This window comes from Taudactylus pleione, unplaced genomic scaffold, assembly GCF_031769625.1.
Source record: "Taudactylus pleione unplaced genomic scaffold, aTauple2 ptg000906l, whole genome shotgun sequence".
Lineage (NCBI taxonomy): Eukaryota > Metazoa > Chordata > Amphibia > Anura > Myobatrachidae > Taudactylus > Taudactylus pleione.
This window is the reverse complement of record NW_028285307.1, coordinates 2742588-2755827: the sequence shown is the minus strand read 5'-3', so window position 1 is coordinate 2755827 and position 13240 is coordinate 2742588. Positions and strand designations below refer to the sequence as shown.

The 13240-nt window shown below is 51.8% G+C and overlaps 1 protein-coding gene across 2 annotated transcripts in view; it reads right to left on the bottom strand.

Moving 5' to 3' along the window:
• The window catches only part of LIN37 (lin-37 DREAM MuvB core complex component), a 40551-nt gene that overhangs the window by 13367 nt on the left and 13944 nt on the right, over positions 1 to 13240 (bottom strand). For both annotated transcript variants that reach the window (XM_088459350.1, XM_088459351.1), the window contains exons 3-4: positions 13164 to 13239; positions 12907 to 12957 (exon numbers count right to left, since the gene is read on the bottom strand). In XM_088459350.1, the coding sequence (XP_088315476.1) occupies positions 12907 to 12957; positions 13164 to 13239 (127 nt within the window). The remainder of the gene's footprint in view (positions 1 to 12906; positions 12958 to 13163; position 13240) is intronic.

Below are 13240 nucleotides of genomic sequence, written 5' to 3'. Positions count from 1 at the left end.
AAGGAAGAGAGAGAACAAAGATCTGGACACATACAAGAATCACATTCTCACCAGAGGGAGACGGAAAACCGGTGACCAGAGCAAAGCCCATCTGCAGCACAGGTGCGACAGGGCGGGAGTCCTGTGGAACCCTATGGACTTCGTAGAAATAGAGATAACAAGGGTAAGTTCTTACCATATCTCATATTTTCTACTTCAGGGTCCATAGGGTATCCACAGGATACCTTGGGGATGTCCCAAAGCAGTATCCTTTAAGGGTGGGGACGCTCCTGTGCAGAAAGGAGAATCCGCCGCCCGAAGGAAGCATCCTGAGAGGCGAAGGTGTCAAACCTGTAATACCTCACGAAGGTATGGACAGAAGACCACGTAGCAGCCTTGCAGATCTGAACTGCCGAGGCACCACGTCGAGCTGCCCACGAAGGACCCACAGACCTAGTGGAATGAGCCTTCAGAGAAGGAGGGACCGGTAGGCCTTCATGAAGATAAGCTTCAGAAATAGCCATACGGATCCAGGCTGCCAAAGTTTGCTTTGAAGCAGGCCAACCCTTTTTACGGAAGCCAAAGAGGACAAACAAAGCGTCCGACTTCCTAAACGAAGAAGTGCGGTCAACATAAGTCCTTAAGGCCCGCACAACATCCAAAGAGGCCTCACCCACGGAAAGACCCGGTGAGTTAAAGGCCGGAACAACTATTTCCTCGTTAATATGAAACTGGGAAATAACTTTGGGAAGAAACTCGGGCCGAGTGCGGAGCACTGCCCTGTTCCCATAAAAAAACAAGAAAGGGGGTCTACAAGAAAGAGCCCCTAACTCAGAAACACGTCTGGCCGAAGCAATGGCCAGAAGGAAAACAGTCTTAGCTGTTAGCCATTTAAGATCCACTGAGCCCAGTGGTTCAAACGGCGGTCCTTGGAGAGCCCTCAGGACCACAGCCAAATCCCAAGGCGCCACAGGTGGAACAAAGGGCGGCTGAATGCGGAGAACACCCTGCATAAAGGTGCGCACATCCGGGATTGTAGCAATCCTACGGTGAAACCAGACAGATAGGGCCGAAACCTGTACCTTCAAAGAAGCAAGGCGAAGCCCATGATCTAGTCCCGCTTGCAGGAAGGCGAGAATCCGAGACAGACGAAACTCCCGCGGTGCATAACCTCTCGGTCGACACCACTGGAAGAACGTATGCCACACGCGATGGTATATCCTCGCGGAAGACGGTTTCCGAGCTCGTAACATGGTACGCACCACAGAGCTGGAAAACCCCCGGGACCTCAGCATGGCCGTCTCAACAGCCACGCCGTCAAAGACAGCCGAGTCAGGTCCGGGTGAAGGCAAGGACCCTGAGACAGAAGGTCCGGTCGTAGCGGCAACCGCAGAGGAATGTCCACGGACAGACCCTGAAGGTCTGAGAACCAGTGCCGTCTGGGCCACGCGGGAGCTATCAACAGGAGCGTCCCTCCTTCCTGTTTGAATTTCCGGATTACCCGTGGAAGAAGGGAGACCGGAGGGAACAGGTATGCGAACCGGAACGTCCACCGGACGGACAGAGCATCCACCAGAGACGCCCCTTCGTCTCTTGTGCGAGACCCGTACACCGGCAACTTGTTGTTGTGCCGGGACGCCATGAGGTCGATTTCTGGAAGACCCCACCTGTCCACCAGTAGTTGAAAAACGTCCGGGTGCAGGGACCATTCCCCCGGATGAACGTCCTGGCGACTTAGAAAGTCCGCCTCCCAATTGAGCACTCCCGGGATGAAGACCGCTGATATGGCCGGAAGATTGCGCTCCGCCCAAACCAGGATCCGAGAGACCTCTACGAGAGCCGCCCGACTGCGAGTTCCTCCTTGCCTGTTTATGTAGGCCACGGTGGTAGCGTTGTCCGACTGGACCTGCACCGGGCGACCCTGGAGAAACCGCTGTGCCTGCTGGAGAGCATTGAAGACCGCACGGAGTTCCAAGATATTTATTGGAAGCTCCGCTTCTGTCGGCGTCCACCTGCCCTGGAACAAGTGTGGACCCGAAACTGCTCCCCAGCCCCGAAGACTGGCGTCCGTTGTCAACAGGACCCAATTTGGAACCCAGAACGGACGTCCCTTGTTGAGGTGGGTCGTCTGTAACCACCACGTAAGGGACAGGCGAACCTCCTGGGTGAGCACAATCGTCTGGGACTTCAGAGACTGAGTCAGCCCGTTCCACTTGGACAGGATCAGGTGCTGCAGAGGTCTGGAGTGAAACTGGGCGTATTCCACCATGTCGAACACCGACACCATGGAGCCCAGTAACCTCATCGCCGAGTGTAAGGACACCCGGCGGCTGTGCAGACAACTGCGCACCCTTGACTGTAAAGCAGAGATCTTGTCCTCCGTCACGAAGATCCTTTGCTGTCCCGAGTCCAATAAGGCTCCAAGATGCAGAATCCTCCGAGACGGGATTAGAGTGGACTTCTGCCAGTTGATTAGCCAGCCGTGCCGTTGCAGCAGTGCAATGGTCAGGTCCAAGTGGCGTAACAGGAGCTCTGGAGATCCTGCCACCAATAACAGGTCGTCCAAATACGGCAACATGCGGACTCCCTGCAGCCGCAGAGAAGCCGCCATGACCGCCATCACCTTGGTGAAAACACGTGGTGCTGTTGCCAGGCCAAAAGGTAACGCCCGAAACTGGAAGTGGTCGCTGCTGATTGCAAACCTGAGGAACTGTTGATGGCGCCAAAGAATAGGGACATGCAGGTAAGCGTCCTGTATGTCCAATGACACCAAGTAGTCCCCAGGTTCCAGCGCCAGAATGATGGACCGTAGGGTCTCCATCCGAAACTTCGGGACCCGCAAAGACTTGTTGAGTGCTTTGAGGTTGAGTATCGGACGATATGACCCATTGGGTTTCTGTACCAAAAATAGATTTGAATAGAAACCCTGGCCCCTCTGGGAGAACGGAACCGCCACTATAACTCCAGCCTGGAGCATAGTGTGCAATACCTTCCGCAGCTCCGTAGCCTTGTTCCGGTCTGATGGGAGACCCGTGGTGAAGAAGCGAGCCGGGGGTCTGTGCCGGAAGGAGAGGGCGTATCCGTGGGAAACCACCTCCAGAACCCAAGTGTCTGTCGTAGTGGTCGACCAACACTGGGCGAACTGTAGCAGGCGGCCTCCCACCCTGGGATCCCCCAAAGGGAGGCCCGGACCGTCAGGCCGCAGGCTTGTCATCTGGCTTGGGGGCCGGACGTCTGGTACTCCATGCCTGCTTCCGGGGCTTGACCGATTTCTTAGGGCCAGCCTGTCGAGGAAACGACTGTGGTTTGGGCCTGCCCTGGGCCCTAGATGACCGAAAGGACGATGGTCCCGAACCAGAAGGAGCAGCGGCCGACGGGAGACAGGCAGATTTGGCTGCCGCCAGCGTGGCCACAATCTTATCCAGATCCGGACCGAAGAGAACTTCTCCGGTAAACGGCAACGCTTCCAGACCTTTCTTGGAATCTGCGTCCGCCTTCCAGGATCGCAGCCACAAGGTGCGACGAGCAGCTACCGCTGCTGAAGAAATTCTAGACACCAGAGTACTAATGTCTAGAGCCGCCTCGTTGATGTAGGTGGCCGAATCACGGAGATTGCCAATCAACTCCGCCTGATCGGCCGGACAGTCGGATTCAAAAGAAGCCTCTAATGAATCCGCCCAGCGCTCCATCGCTCTGGCAACCCAGCAAATGGCCATAGCCGGCCGTGCTGCCCCCCCTGCAAGGGAATAAGCGGACTTCAGGCAGATTTCTACCTTGCGGTCCATAGCATCCTTAAGGGAGGACATGGATGGCATCGGCAATGTGGCACTACGGACAAGACGGGTCACGTGAGAATCCACCTGTGGAGGGGATTCCCACTTAGCAAAATAATTATCCGCCAACGGATAAGCCACCGCCAGGCGTCTCTGCGGCTGGTATCTTTTGCCAGGTTGTTTCCACGCCTCCTCTAAATGGTCCACCAACTGACCCGAAAGAGGAAAGACTGTGGCATCGCCCTTCACATCTTTGAAAAAGGCATACTTAGATTTAGCCGCTGGGGGAACTTCGTCCTCAATCACCAAGGCTGTGCGGACCGCCCGAATAAGTCCAGGAATATATACTTTGGACTTAGCATCAGCGTCCTTAGTATGGAGAGGTTCCTGATCGTAAGGATCTAGAATCTCCCCATCATCAGACGTCCCTTCGTCATCCTCATAAGGAGCGGACAGAGACGCCACCGGCCTTTTATGAGACCGCATCACAGACTCCCCTTGCAACACATCCGACAAGTGCTGTACAGAACTTGTCAGGGAGTTAACCCACGCTGGCTCCTGAGAACCCGGGAGCGGGGAAATAGGGAGACTGTGGGGTACCACCAATTGTCGTGGGAACCCCTGCATGGGTGACGACACCACAGACTGCTGGGACAAACCCATCGGAGTAAACGCGGGCTGCGGAGCTAACTGGCCCACTAAAGCTGTTAACGCCTGAGCGAAACAAGCCCAGGGCGGCTCCTGTACCGGTGCTGTAACCGTAATAGGCCGCGCCATGGACAAACACTGCCGGCAAAGGCCCTCCGCGCTACCCTCCCCCTCCGCTAACGGTACTTTGCACGTGGTACACTGTAGCCGGAGGGGAAAATCACTTTCAGACATGATGGCACCACGTATGTGACCTCTCTCACCAATTAAGTATTAAATAGGCGAGAGACCACCCTGCAGCACCGCACCGCAAGGGCTTTAGCAGAAAGAACAGGGACAGTAATAAAGCTGACAGTTTAGAGAAGAAAAGATTACAGGCAGCAGCGCTAGCACAGTCACATACAATGCAGAAAAATAACAATTCCTGCACTAACAGCGCTGATCACTCAACTACACAGACACAGGGCCTGGTAGGACACAGCGCTGCATACACAGACCTGACCACAGCGGAGGAGAGGTATGCGGGGGGACCCAGACCACGATGCTTCCGTCCAGCGCTTCCAGCAGCGTTCACCATGCGTTCTGGAGAAGATGGCCGCCGAGGAGCAGAGAGGAGGCTGGCCTGGGGGAGGAGCGCTGCCACAGGACCAGTCGGCAGCATGCAGAGAGGGCTGTGTGCAGCGGGGGAGGCGCCGGCTGTGAGACAGGGAAGGCGCGCTCCCCTGGCATGCATTTAACCCCTGGGACGCCGCAGCGCTACCGCTCTGCTGCGGTCCGCTGTCCCAGGGGGTAGTGGAAGCGCAGGTTGGTCGCCTGGCTCCACGCTGCAGCCAGTCCCCAGGGAGCCCCCTGCCTGGGGACTTAGGACCATGTGATCAGCGGGGACCCACCGCGGGACCCCGCTGCTTACCTCTGTCCCCCTTGAATCCGGCCATGGTCCGGAGCATCTGGGGTCACCGCTAGCTGTGACCCCAGACGCCCACCAGCATCCCCGGATCAGTACCGGCGTTCTGGTACCGGCGGGGTGTAGGGAAGACAGCATGGACGTCAGGACTGACTGTCCATGCTGTTCATCCAGATGTGCAGCCACAGCTGCATGAAGAATAAGCTTCAGGGGCTCTTCTAGCCCCCACTCCAACAGGTGCACCCGACTCCGGCCGGGCACCAAACTAAACTGAGGTGCCTTGGCCCGGGGGCGGGGTATAGGAGGGGGACCTAGTGCATCCTGGGAGGCTGAAAGCTTAACTCTTTGGTGCCCTGCGACTGACGTCACACCTATACCCCAAGGTATCCTGTGGATACCCTATGGACCCTGAAGTAGAAATACTCACTAAACGTTCCTGGGACGGAGGTTTAGGGCTACCCTCACTACACCGCTACTATAATGCAACCCGATTAAGTCAGTTGGCCGCCTGGCACTCTAACCGCCATGTTAAGAGATGGGTTGATTTGGAGAGCGACTTAGTGGATGTACACTCAGTCTCTTATCTACCCTGGATGCCCCGTAAACATAGACCTAGATCCGCTCTTCTATTCCCCACTATAGCACTGACACTTAATAACTGGGACTCCCTTAATAAAAAACTGGACCTTTCTCCACACCCTTCCCCTCTAATCCCCATTTGGAACAACCCTGCATTCCCCCCTGGTCTATCTCAAACAGTGGCTTCCCCCTGGATTTCAGCAGGCATTACTAGGCTTCACCATATAGTTGAAGTATCCTCACATAGATCCTTCGCGGACATTCAAGACAAACATAAAATTTCCAATAAACTTCACTATCAATATTTACAAATCCGCCACTTTGCTAGCTCGAATCCCTCCACTCGCTCCCCTCCTAACTCCACACCTATAGAGAGACTATGCATGTACAGACCTAATGACAAAGGAGCTATTTCGCACCTTTACCACTTCATACTGGCGTTGAAGCCTCCTCCGCTCGAACCACACGAGCAGGCTTGGGAATCAGATCTTGGCCTTTCTCTTGGGGAAGAAGCATGGGACACTATACGCTTGACTATTTCTAAATGCTCCATCAGTATGGCCATCCGCGAGAACTCATACAAGGTATATACCAGATGGTACTTAGTGCCAGAACGTCTACATCAGATCTATCCCAGCACCTCTAATCTCTGCTGGAGAGGGTGCGGTCAACTCGGAACTTATTTTCATACGTGGTGGTCATGCCCCCTGATTTTCCCATTCTGGAACATGGTCCATACCCTACTTTCCCAAATTGTTACCATTCCGATCTCTCTTACCCCAGCTATTCTTCTACTTTGCGCTCCGATCGATTCCATCCCCAACACTACAAATAAACTAATCCTTCATATTTCCTGCGCAGCCAAATTTCAAATCGCTCGTAATTGGAAAGTTCAACACACTCCCAGCCGCCAGGAGTTAATGAACAAAATTTGGTTTATAGCAAATATGGAATATATCACCAGTCTACAAAACAATGCTGTTCGGAAATTTCATACCGTATGGAATCCCTGGTATACCTCTCAAAATTCACCTCTCCCAGGCCTTGGTTAGCTTAGTCCCAAAGCTTCTCATATAATTATATGTGAATACACTATTTACTTGTGGTTTATTCTCTTACACTTCTCCCCCCATTTTTTTTTTTTTTTTTTTAATTATTATTTTTTATTTTGTTTTCTGTTCCCTCCCTCCCCCTCATATAAGTTCCTCCTTATTCTACTCTCTACTAATTCCTTTTCTATTCCACTATACTCACATTTTAAATGGTTTTTGATTGTTAATTACTTATATATTCTGTGGCAAATGTCGTTACCTGTCTACAGTTGATAAACGATTGAATAATTTTGTTCAACACGTAATTTATACAAATTACTGTGCCACCATTTACATTCAATAAACGAATACGAAAAAAAAAATTAAATCTGAAAGTCTGCAGGTAAAGCAAAATCTTGTTTGTTTCATTTCAAAGCCATTGTGGTGGTGACTAGAGGCCAAAATATGACAATTCTGTCAATGTCCCAATATTTATGCACCTTATGGTGCATACACACGATCAGATTTTTCCTTCAGATATGAACGATAACGATTTAAAAATCGTTCAGTCGTTCATATCTGAAGGAAAATCGTTCATATCTGACATGCCTGAACGATGGACGATCAATGATGCGCGTTCCCGATGGTCAGATAACGATATCTGACATCTGATGGGTTTGCAGTCAGACTTGGACGATTCCATTCATTTTAATGTAGTCAAAAATCGTTCAATCGTTCAAAACTTTGGTAAAATCGTTCAAATCGTTTAATCGTTCATCTGACAAGTCTGACAAATCTGACCGTGTGTACGCTCCATGACTGTATACATATATGAGATTAGATGGCACTCCGGAATGAATAATAAACAAATCAGACCACTCAGCAGTGGGTATCGACGTTTCAGAGGCTCTCCCTCTTTCATCAAGACATCAAGGTGACGTCTTGATAACAGAGGGAGAGCCTCTGAAACGTCTCTTACCTATATTTCCTATATTATAGCCGTACCTATTATATATATACACACACACACACATACACACACTGGGATGGGGAAAGCTGTACGTCTCCTAGGGGTGGCCTGCAGGAAGGTGTATTATTGTGCTAATTAAGGACTCTAGTGATGATCCTCTCTTACGGGGAGATGTGCAATGTTGGGACCGTCACCATTATGGTTATTAAACTTTATTTATAGGGCGCCACAAGTAGTCCGCAACACCATACAGAGGGGAAAAGTATAGGACAGTACAGGGTAAAACAGTACAATATAGACAAGTAACAAATAACATTACAAATCTCAACACAGCCACTGATGCAGGGGTGCAATGGGAATATTCAGTGTAAGCAGAAACCTGTAGCTATTGGTGTGGATGCAGATAATGGGTCTAGGTCATTTGAAGAAACAAAACCAACAGAGGAGTGGGGTCCTGGGGCACAGAGCCTAAGGGGGAGGAGTAGAGTGTAGCTGGTGTGTAAGAGAATGAGAACAGGAGGGAGGAGGGTCCTGCTCAGTGTAAGGGGGAGGTGTAGAGTGCAGCTGGTGTGTAAGAGAGGTAAGTAATGAGAACAGGAGGAAGGAGGGCCCTGCTCAGTGTAAGGGGGAGGTGTAGAGTGCAGCTGGTGTGTAAGAGAGGTAGATAATGAGAACAGGAGGGAGGAGGGCCCTGCTCAGTGTAAGGGGGAGGTGTAGAGTGCAGCTGGTGTGTAAGAGAGGTAAGTAATGAGAACAGGAGAGAGGAGGGCCCTGCTCAGTGTAAGGGGGAGGTGTAGAGTGCAGCTGGTGTGTAAGAGAGGTAGATAATGAGAACAGGAGGGAGGAGGGCCCTGCTCAGTGTAAGGGGGAGGTGTAGAGTGTAGCTGGTGTGTAAGAGAGGTAAGTAATGAGAACAGGAGGGAGGAGGGCCCTGCTCAGTGTAAGGGGGAGGTGTAGAGTGCAGCTGGTGTGTAAGAGAATGAGAACAGGAGGGAGGAGGGTCCTGCTCAGTGTAAGGGGGAGGTGTAGAGTGCAGCTGGTGTGTAAGAGAGGTAAGTAATGAGAACAGGAGGAAGGAGGGCCCTGCTCAGTGTAAGGGGGAGGTGTAGAGTGTAGCTGGTGTGTAAGAGAGGTAGGTAATGAGAACAGGAGGGAGGAGGGCCCTGCTCAGTGTAAGGGGGAGGTGTAGAGTGCAGCTGGTGTGTAAGAGAGGTAAGTAATGAGAACAGGAGAGAGGAGGGCCCTGCTCAGTGTAAGGGGGAGGTGTAGAGTGCAGCTGGTGTGTAAGAGAGGTAGATAATGAGAACAGGAGGGAGGAGGGCCCTGCTCAGTGTAAGGGGGAGGTGTAGAGTGTAGCTGGTGTGTAAGAGAGGTAAGTAATGAGAACAGGAGGGAGGAGGGCCCTGCTCAGTGTAAGGGGGAGGTGTAGAGTGCAGCTGGTGTGTAAGAGAGGTAAGCAATGAGAACAGGAGGGAGGAGGGCCCTGCTCAGTGTAAGGGGGAGGTGTAGAGTGCAGCTGGTGTGTAAGAGAGGTAAGTAATGAGAACAGGAGGGAGGAGGGCCCTGCTCAGTGTAAGGGGGAGGTGTAGAGTGTAGCTGGTGTGTAAGAGAGGTAAGTAATGAGAACAGGAGGGAGGAGGGCCCTGCTCAGTGTAAGGGAGAGGTGTAGAGCGCAGCTGGTGTGTAAGAGAGGTAAGTAATGAGAACAGGAGAGAGGAGGGCCCTGCTCAGTGTAAGGGGGAGGTGTAGAGTGCCACTGGTGTGTAAGAGAGGTAAGTAATGAGAACAGGAGGAGGAGGGCCCTGCTCAGTGTAAGGGGGAGGTGTAGAGTGCCACTGGTGTGTAAGAGAGGTAAGTAATGAGAACAGGAGGGAGGAGGGCCCTGCTCAGTGTAAGGGGGAGGTGTAGAGCGCAGCTGGTGTGTAAGAGAGGTAGGTAATGAGAACAGGAGGAGGAGGGCCCTGCTCAGTGTAAGGGGGAGGTGTAGAGTGCCACTGGTGTGTAAGAGAGGTAAGTAATGAGAACAGGAGGGAGGAGGGCCCTGCACAGTGTAAGGGGGAGGTGTAGAGTGTAGCTGGTGTGTAAGAGAAGTAATGAGAACAGGAGGGAGGAGGGCCCTGCTCAGTGTAAGGGGGAGGTGTAGAGTGCAGCTGGTGTGTAAGAGAGGTAAGTAATGAGAACAAGAGACGAGGGCCCTGCTCAGTGTAAGGGAGAGGTGTAGAGTGCAGCTGGTGTGTAATAGAGGTAGATAATGAGAACAGGAGGGAGGAGGGCCCTGCTCAGTGTAAGGGGGAGGTGTAGAGCGCAGCTGGTGTGTAAGAGAGGTAGGTAATGAGAACAGGAGGGAGGAGGGCCCTGCTCAGTGTAAGGGGGAGGTGTAGAGCGCAGCTGGTGTGTAAGAGAGGTAGGTAATGAGAACAGGAGGGAGGAGGGCCCTGCTCAGTGTAAGGGGGAGGTGTAGAGCGCAGCTGGTGTGTAAGAGAGGTAGGTAATGAGAACAGGAGGGAGGAGGGCCCTGCTCAGTGTAAGAGGGAGGTGTAGAGTGTAGCTGGTGTGTAAGAGAGGTAGGTAATGAGAACAGGAGGGAGGAGGACCCTGCTCAGTGTAAGGGGGAGGTGTAGAGCGCAGCTGGTGTGTAAGAGAGGTAAGTAATGAGAACAGGAGGGAGGAGGGCCCTGCTCAGTGTAAGGGGGAGGTGTAGAGTGCCACTGGTGTGTAAGAGAGGTAAGTAATGAGAACAGGAGGAGGAGGGCCCTGCTCAGTGTAAGGGGGAGGTGTAGAGTGCCACTGGTGTGTAAGAGAGGTAAGTAATGAGAACAGGAGGGAGGAGGGCCCTGCTCAGTGTAAGGGGGAGGTGTAGAGTGTAGCTGGTGTGTAAGAGAAGTAATGAGAACAGGAGGGAGGAGGGCCCTGCTCAGTGTAAGGGGGAGGTGTAGAGTGCAGCTGGTGTGTAAGAGAGGTAAGTAATGAGAACAGGAGAGAGGAGGGCCCTGCTCAGTGTAAGGGGGAGGTGTAGAGTGCAGCTGGTGTGTAATAGAGGTAGATAATGAGAACAGGAGGGAGGAGGGCCCTGCTCAGTGTAAGGGGGAGGTGTAGAGCGCAGCTGGTGTGTAAGAGAGGTAGGTAATGAGAACAGGAGGGAGGAGGGCCCTGCTCAGTGTAAGGGGGAGGTGTAGAGCGCAGCTGGTGTGTAAGAGAGGTAGGTAATGAAAACAGGAGGGAGGAGGGCGCTGCTCAGTGTAAGGGGGAGGTGTAGAGCGCAGCTGGTGTGTAAGAGAGGTAGGTAATGAGAACAGGAGGGAGGAGGGCCCTGCTCAGTGTAAGAGGGAGGTGTAGAGTGTAGCTGGTGTGTAAGAGAGGTAGGTAATGAGAACAGGAGGGAGGAGGACCCTGCTCAGTGTAAGGGGGAGGTGTAGAGTGCAGCTGGTGTGTAAGAGAGGTAAGTAATGAGAACAGGAGGGAGGAGGGCCCTGCTCAGTGTAAGGGGGAGGTGTAGAGTGTAGCTGGTGTGTAAGAGAGGTAGGTAATGAGAACAGGAGGGAGGAGGACCCTGCTCAGTGTAAGGGGGAGGTGTAGAGTGTAGCTGGTGTGTAAGAGAGGTAGGTAATGAGAACAGGAGGGAGGAGGGCCCTGCTCAGTGTAAGGGGGAGGTGTAGAGTGCAGCTGGTGTGTAAGAGAGGTAAGTAATGAGAACAGGAGAGAGGAGGGCCCTGCTTAGTGTAAGGGGGAGGTGTAGAGTGCAGCTGGTGTGTAAGAGGTAGGTAATGAGGACAGGAGGGTGGAGGGCCCTGCTCAGTGTAAGGGGGAGGTGTAGAGTGCAGCTGGTGTGTAAGAGAGGTAGGTAATGAGAACAGGAGGGAGGAGGGCCCTGCTCAGTGAAGGGGGAGGTGTAGAGTGCAGCTGGTGTGTAAGAGAGGTAGGTAATGAGAACAGGAGGGAGGAGGGCCCTGCTCAGTGTAAGGGGGAGGTGTAGAGCGCAGCTGGTGTGTAAGAGAGGTAAGCAATGAGAACAGGAGGGAGGAGGGCCCTGCTCATGGAGCTTACAGTCTAAGGGGAATGGAGGATACAAACAGAAGACATAACTAGGGCCGTAGAGAGCTGTGCCGGGCCCTGGCACTTTCGGGGGGCATGACCTTAAAAAGATTTGGTCACACCCCCCACACCCTGTCCAGTGCCAGTGGGTATTCTGAGGAGAGAACTGAGCTCCCTGTGTGATAAGGATATAGAAGAGGATGGAGCTAAAACTGTATGAAAATATGTACCGACGTCCTAATAGAGGCTCTATATCCCCCATGGTCCAATGTGCCCCCAGAGGACGAAAGAGAAACACTGATTGGTGCAAATGGTGATTCTCGTGTGAGATACTAACTGTGTATTGTAGAAACAACATGGCATCATTATAATTTGTTCTCAGCACTTTGCGGCGTTTAGCGTCACATGATCAGTGCAATGTGTCACAGGACCAAACCTTTACATAAAACTGAACTTTGATACATGAGCGTATATAACCTTCACAGGTGTTTAATAATATATCGCTATAGAATAAAAATGTAAATAATAAAATAAACCCCAGAACATGGGAACAATGAATAAAACATAATAAATGCTCCTGATGATTCACACTGTGGTCACACCTATCAGAATATTACCGATTAATAATAACAAACCCACCGTCAGCCAGGATCGCATCTGTATTAATGTTATGTTTTAGTGGGAGTTGGGGGAAATAGGAGCTGAATACAGGTAATTGTGAGATTATGAAGCCTATGCACCTTACTTCCCAATGAGCCACCGTTTGTTAATATTACAAGTGAAGGTTAGTACAACAGAGAAAATAAGGGCAAACTTATAGTTATAGATTAATGAGCAATTAATGACGGATGCAGTTCTGCAGTCTGCAGTTTCCTAGCAGCACCTCCTGGAGAGCAGAGGGTTCTGGGACATTCGTGTTTGGTAAAGGACCACAATTATTTTATAGTTACCGCTACAAGCCGCACAACGCTCCCCTTTTCTATTCCTTACTTGCAATGAGAGTCTGTAGAAGCTTTTCCACTTTCATCCTCCATCTGTTCCCTATACAGAGACAAACAGGTGTTATATGAAAATAAAAGGAGGTTTCCCCATTCAAATAGTTATTAAATAAAAATAAAAAAAATAGCCTATGGCTAGTCCTGGAGGGCACAACAGCACCACCTACAGGCCAGACAGAACACAACACATCAATTGCCAATCAGCGTTGTACTGAAATCCCCTGCATGGTATCAGAAAGGCCACCTCACCTGTCCACATCGCTCTTATCCAGGAGGCCCTGCAGGACAGCATCCAGCCGATTGCGGGCGCTCGCTGCCTCTAAATC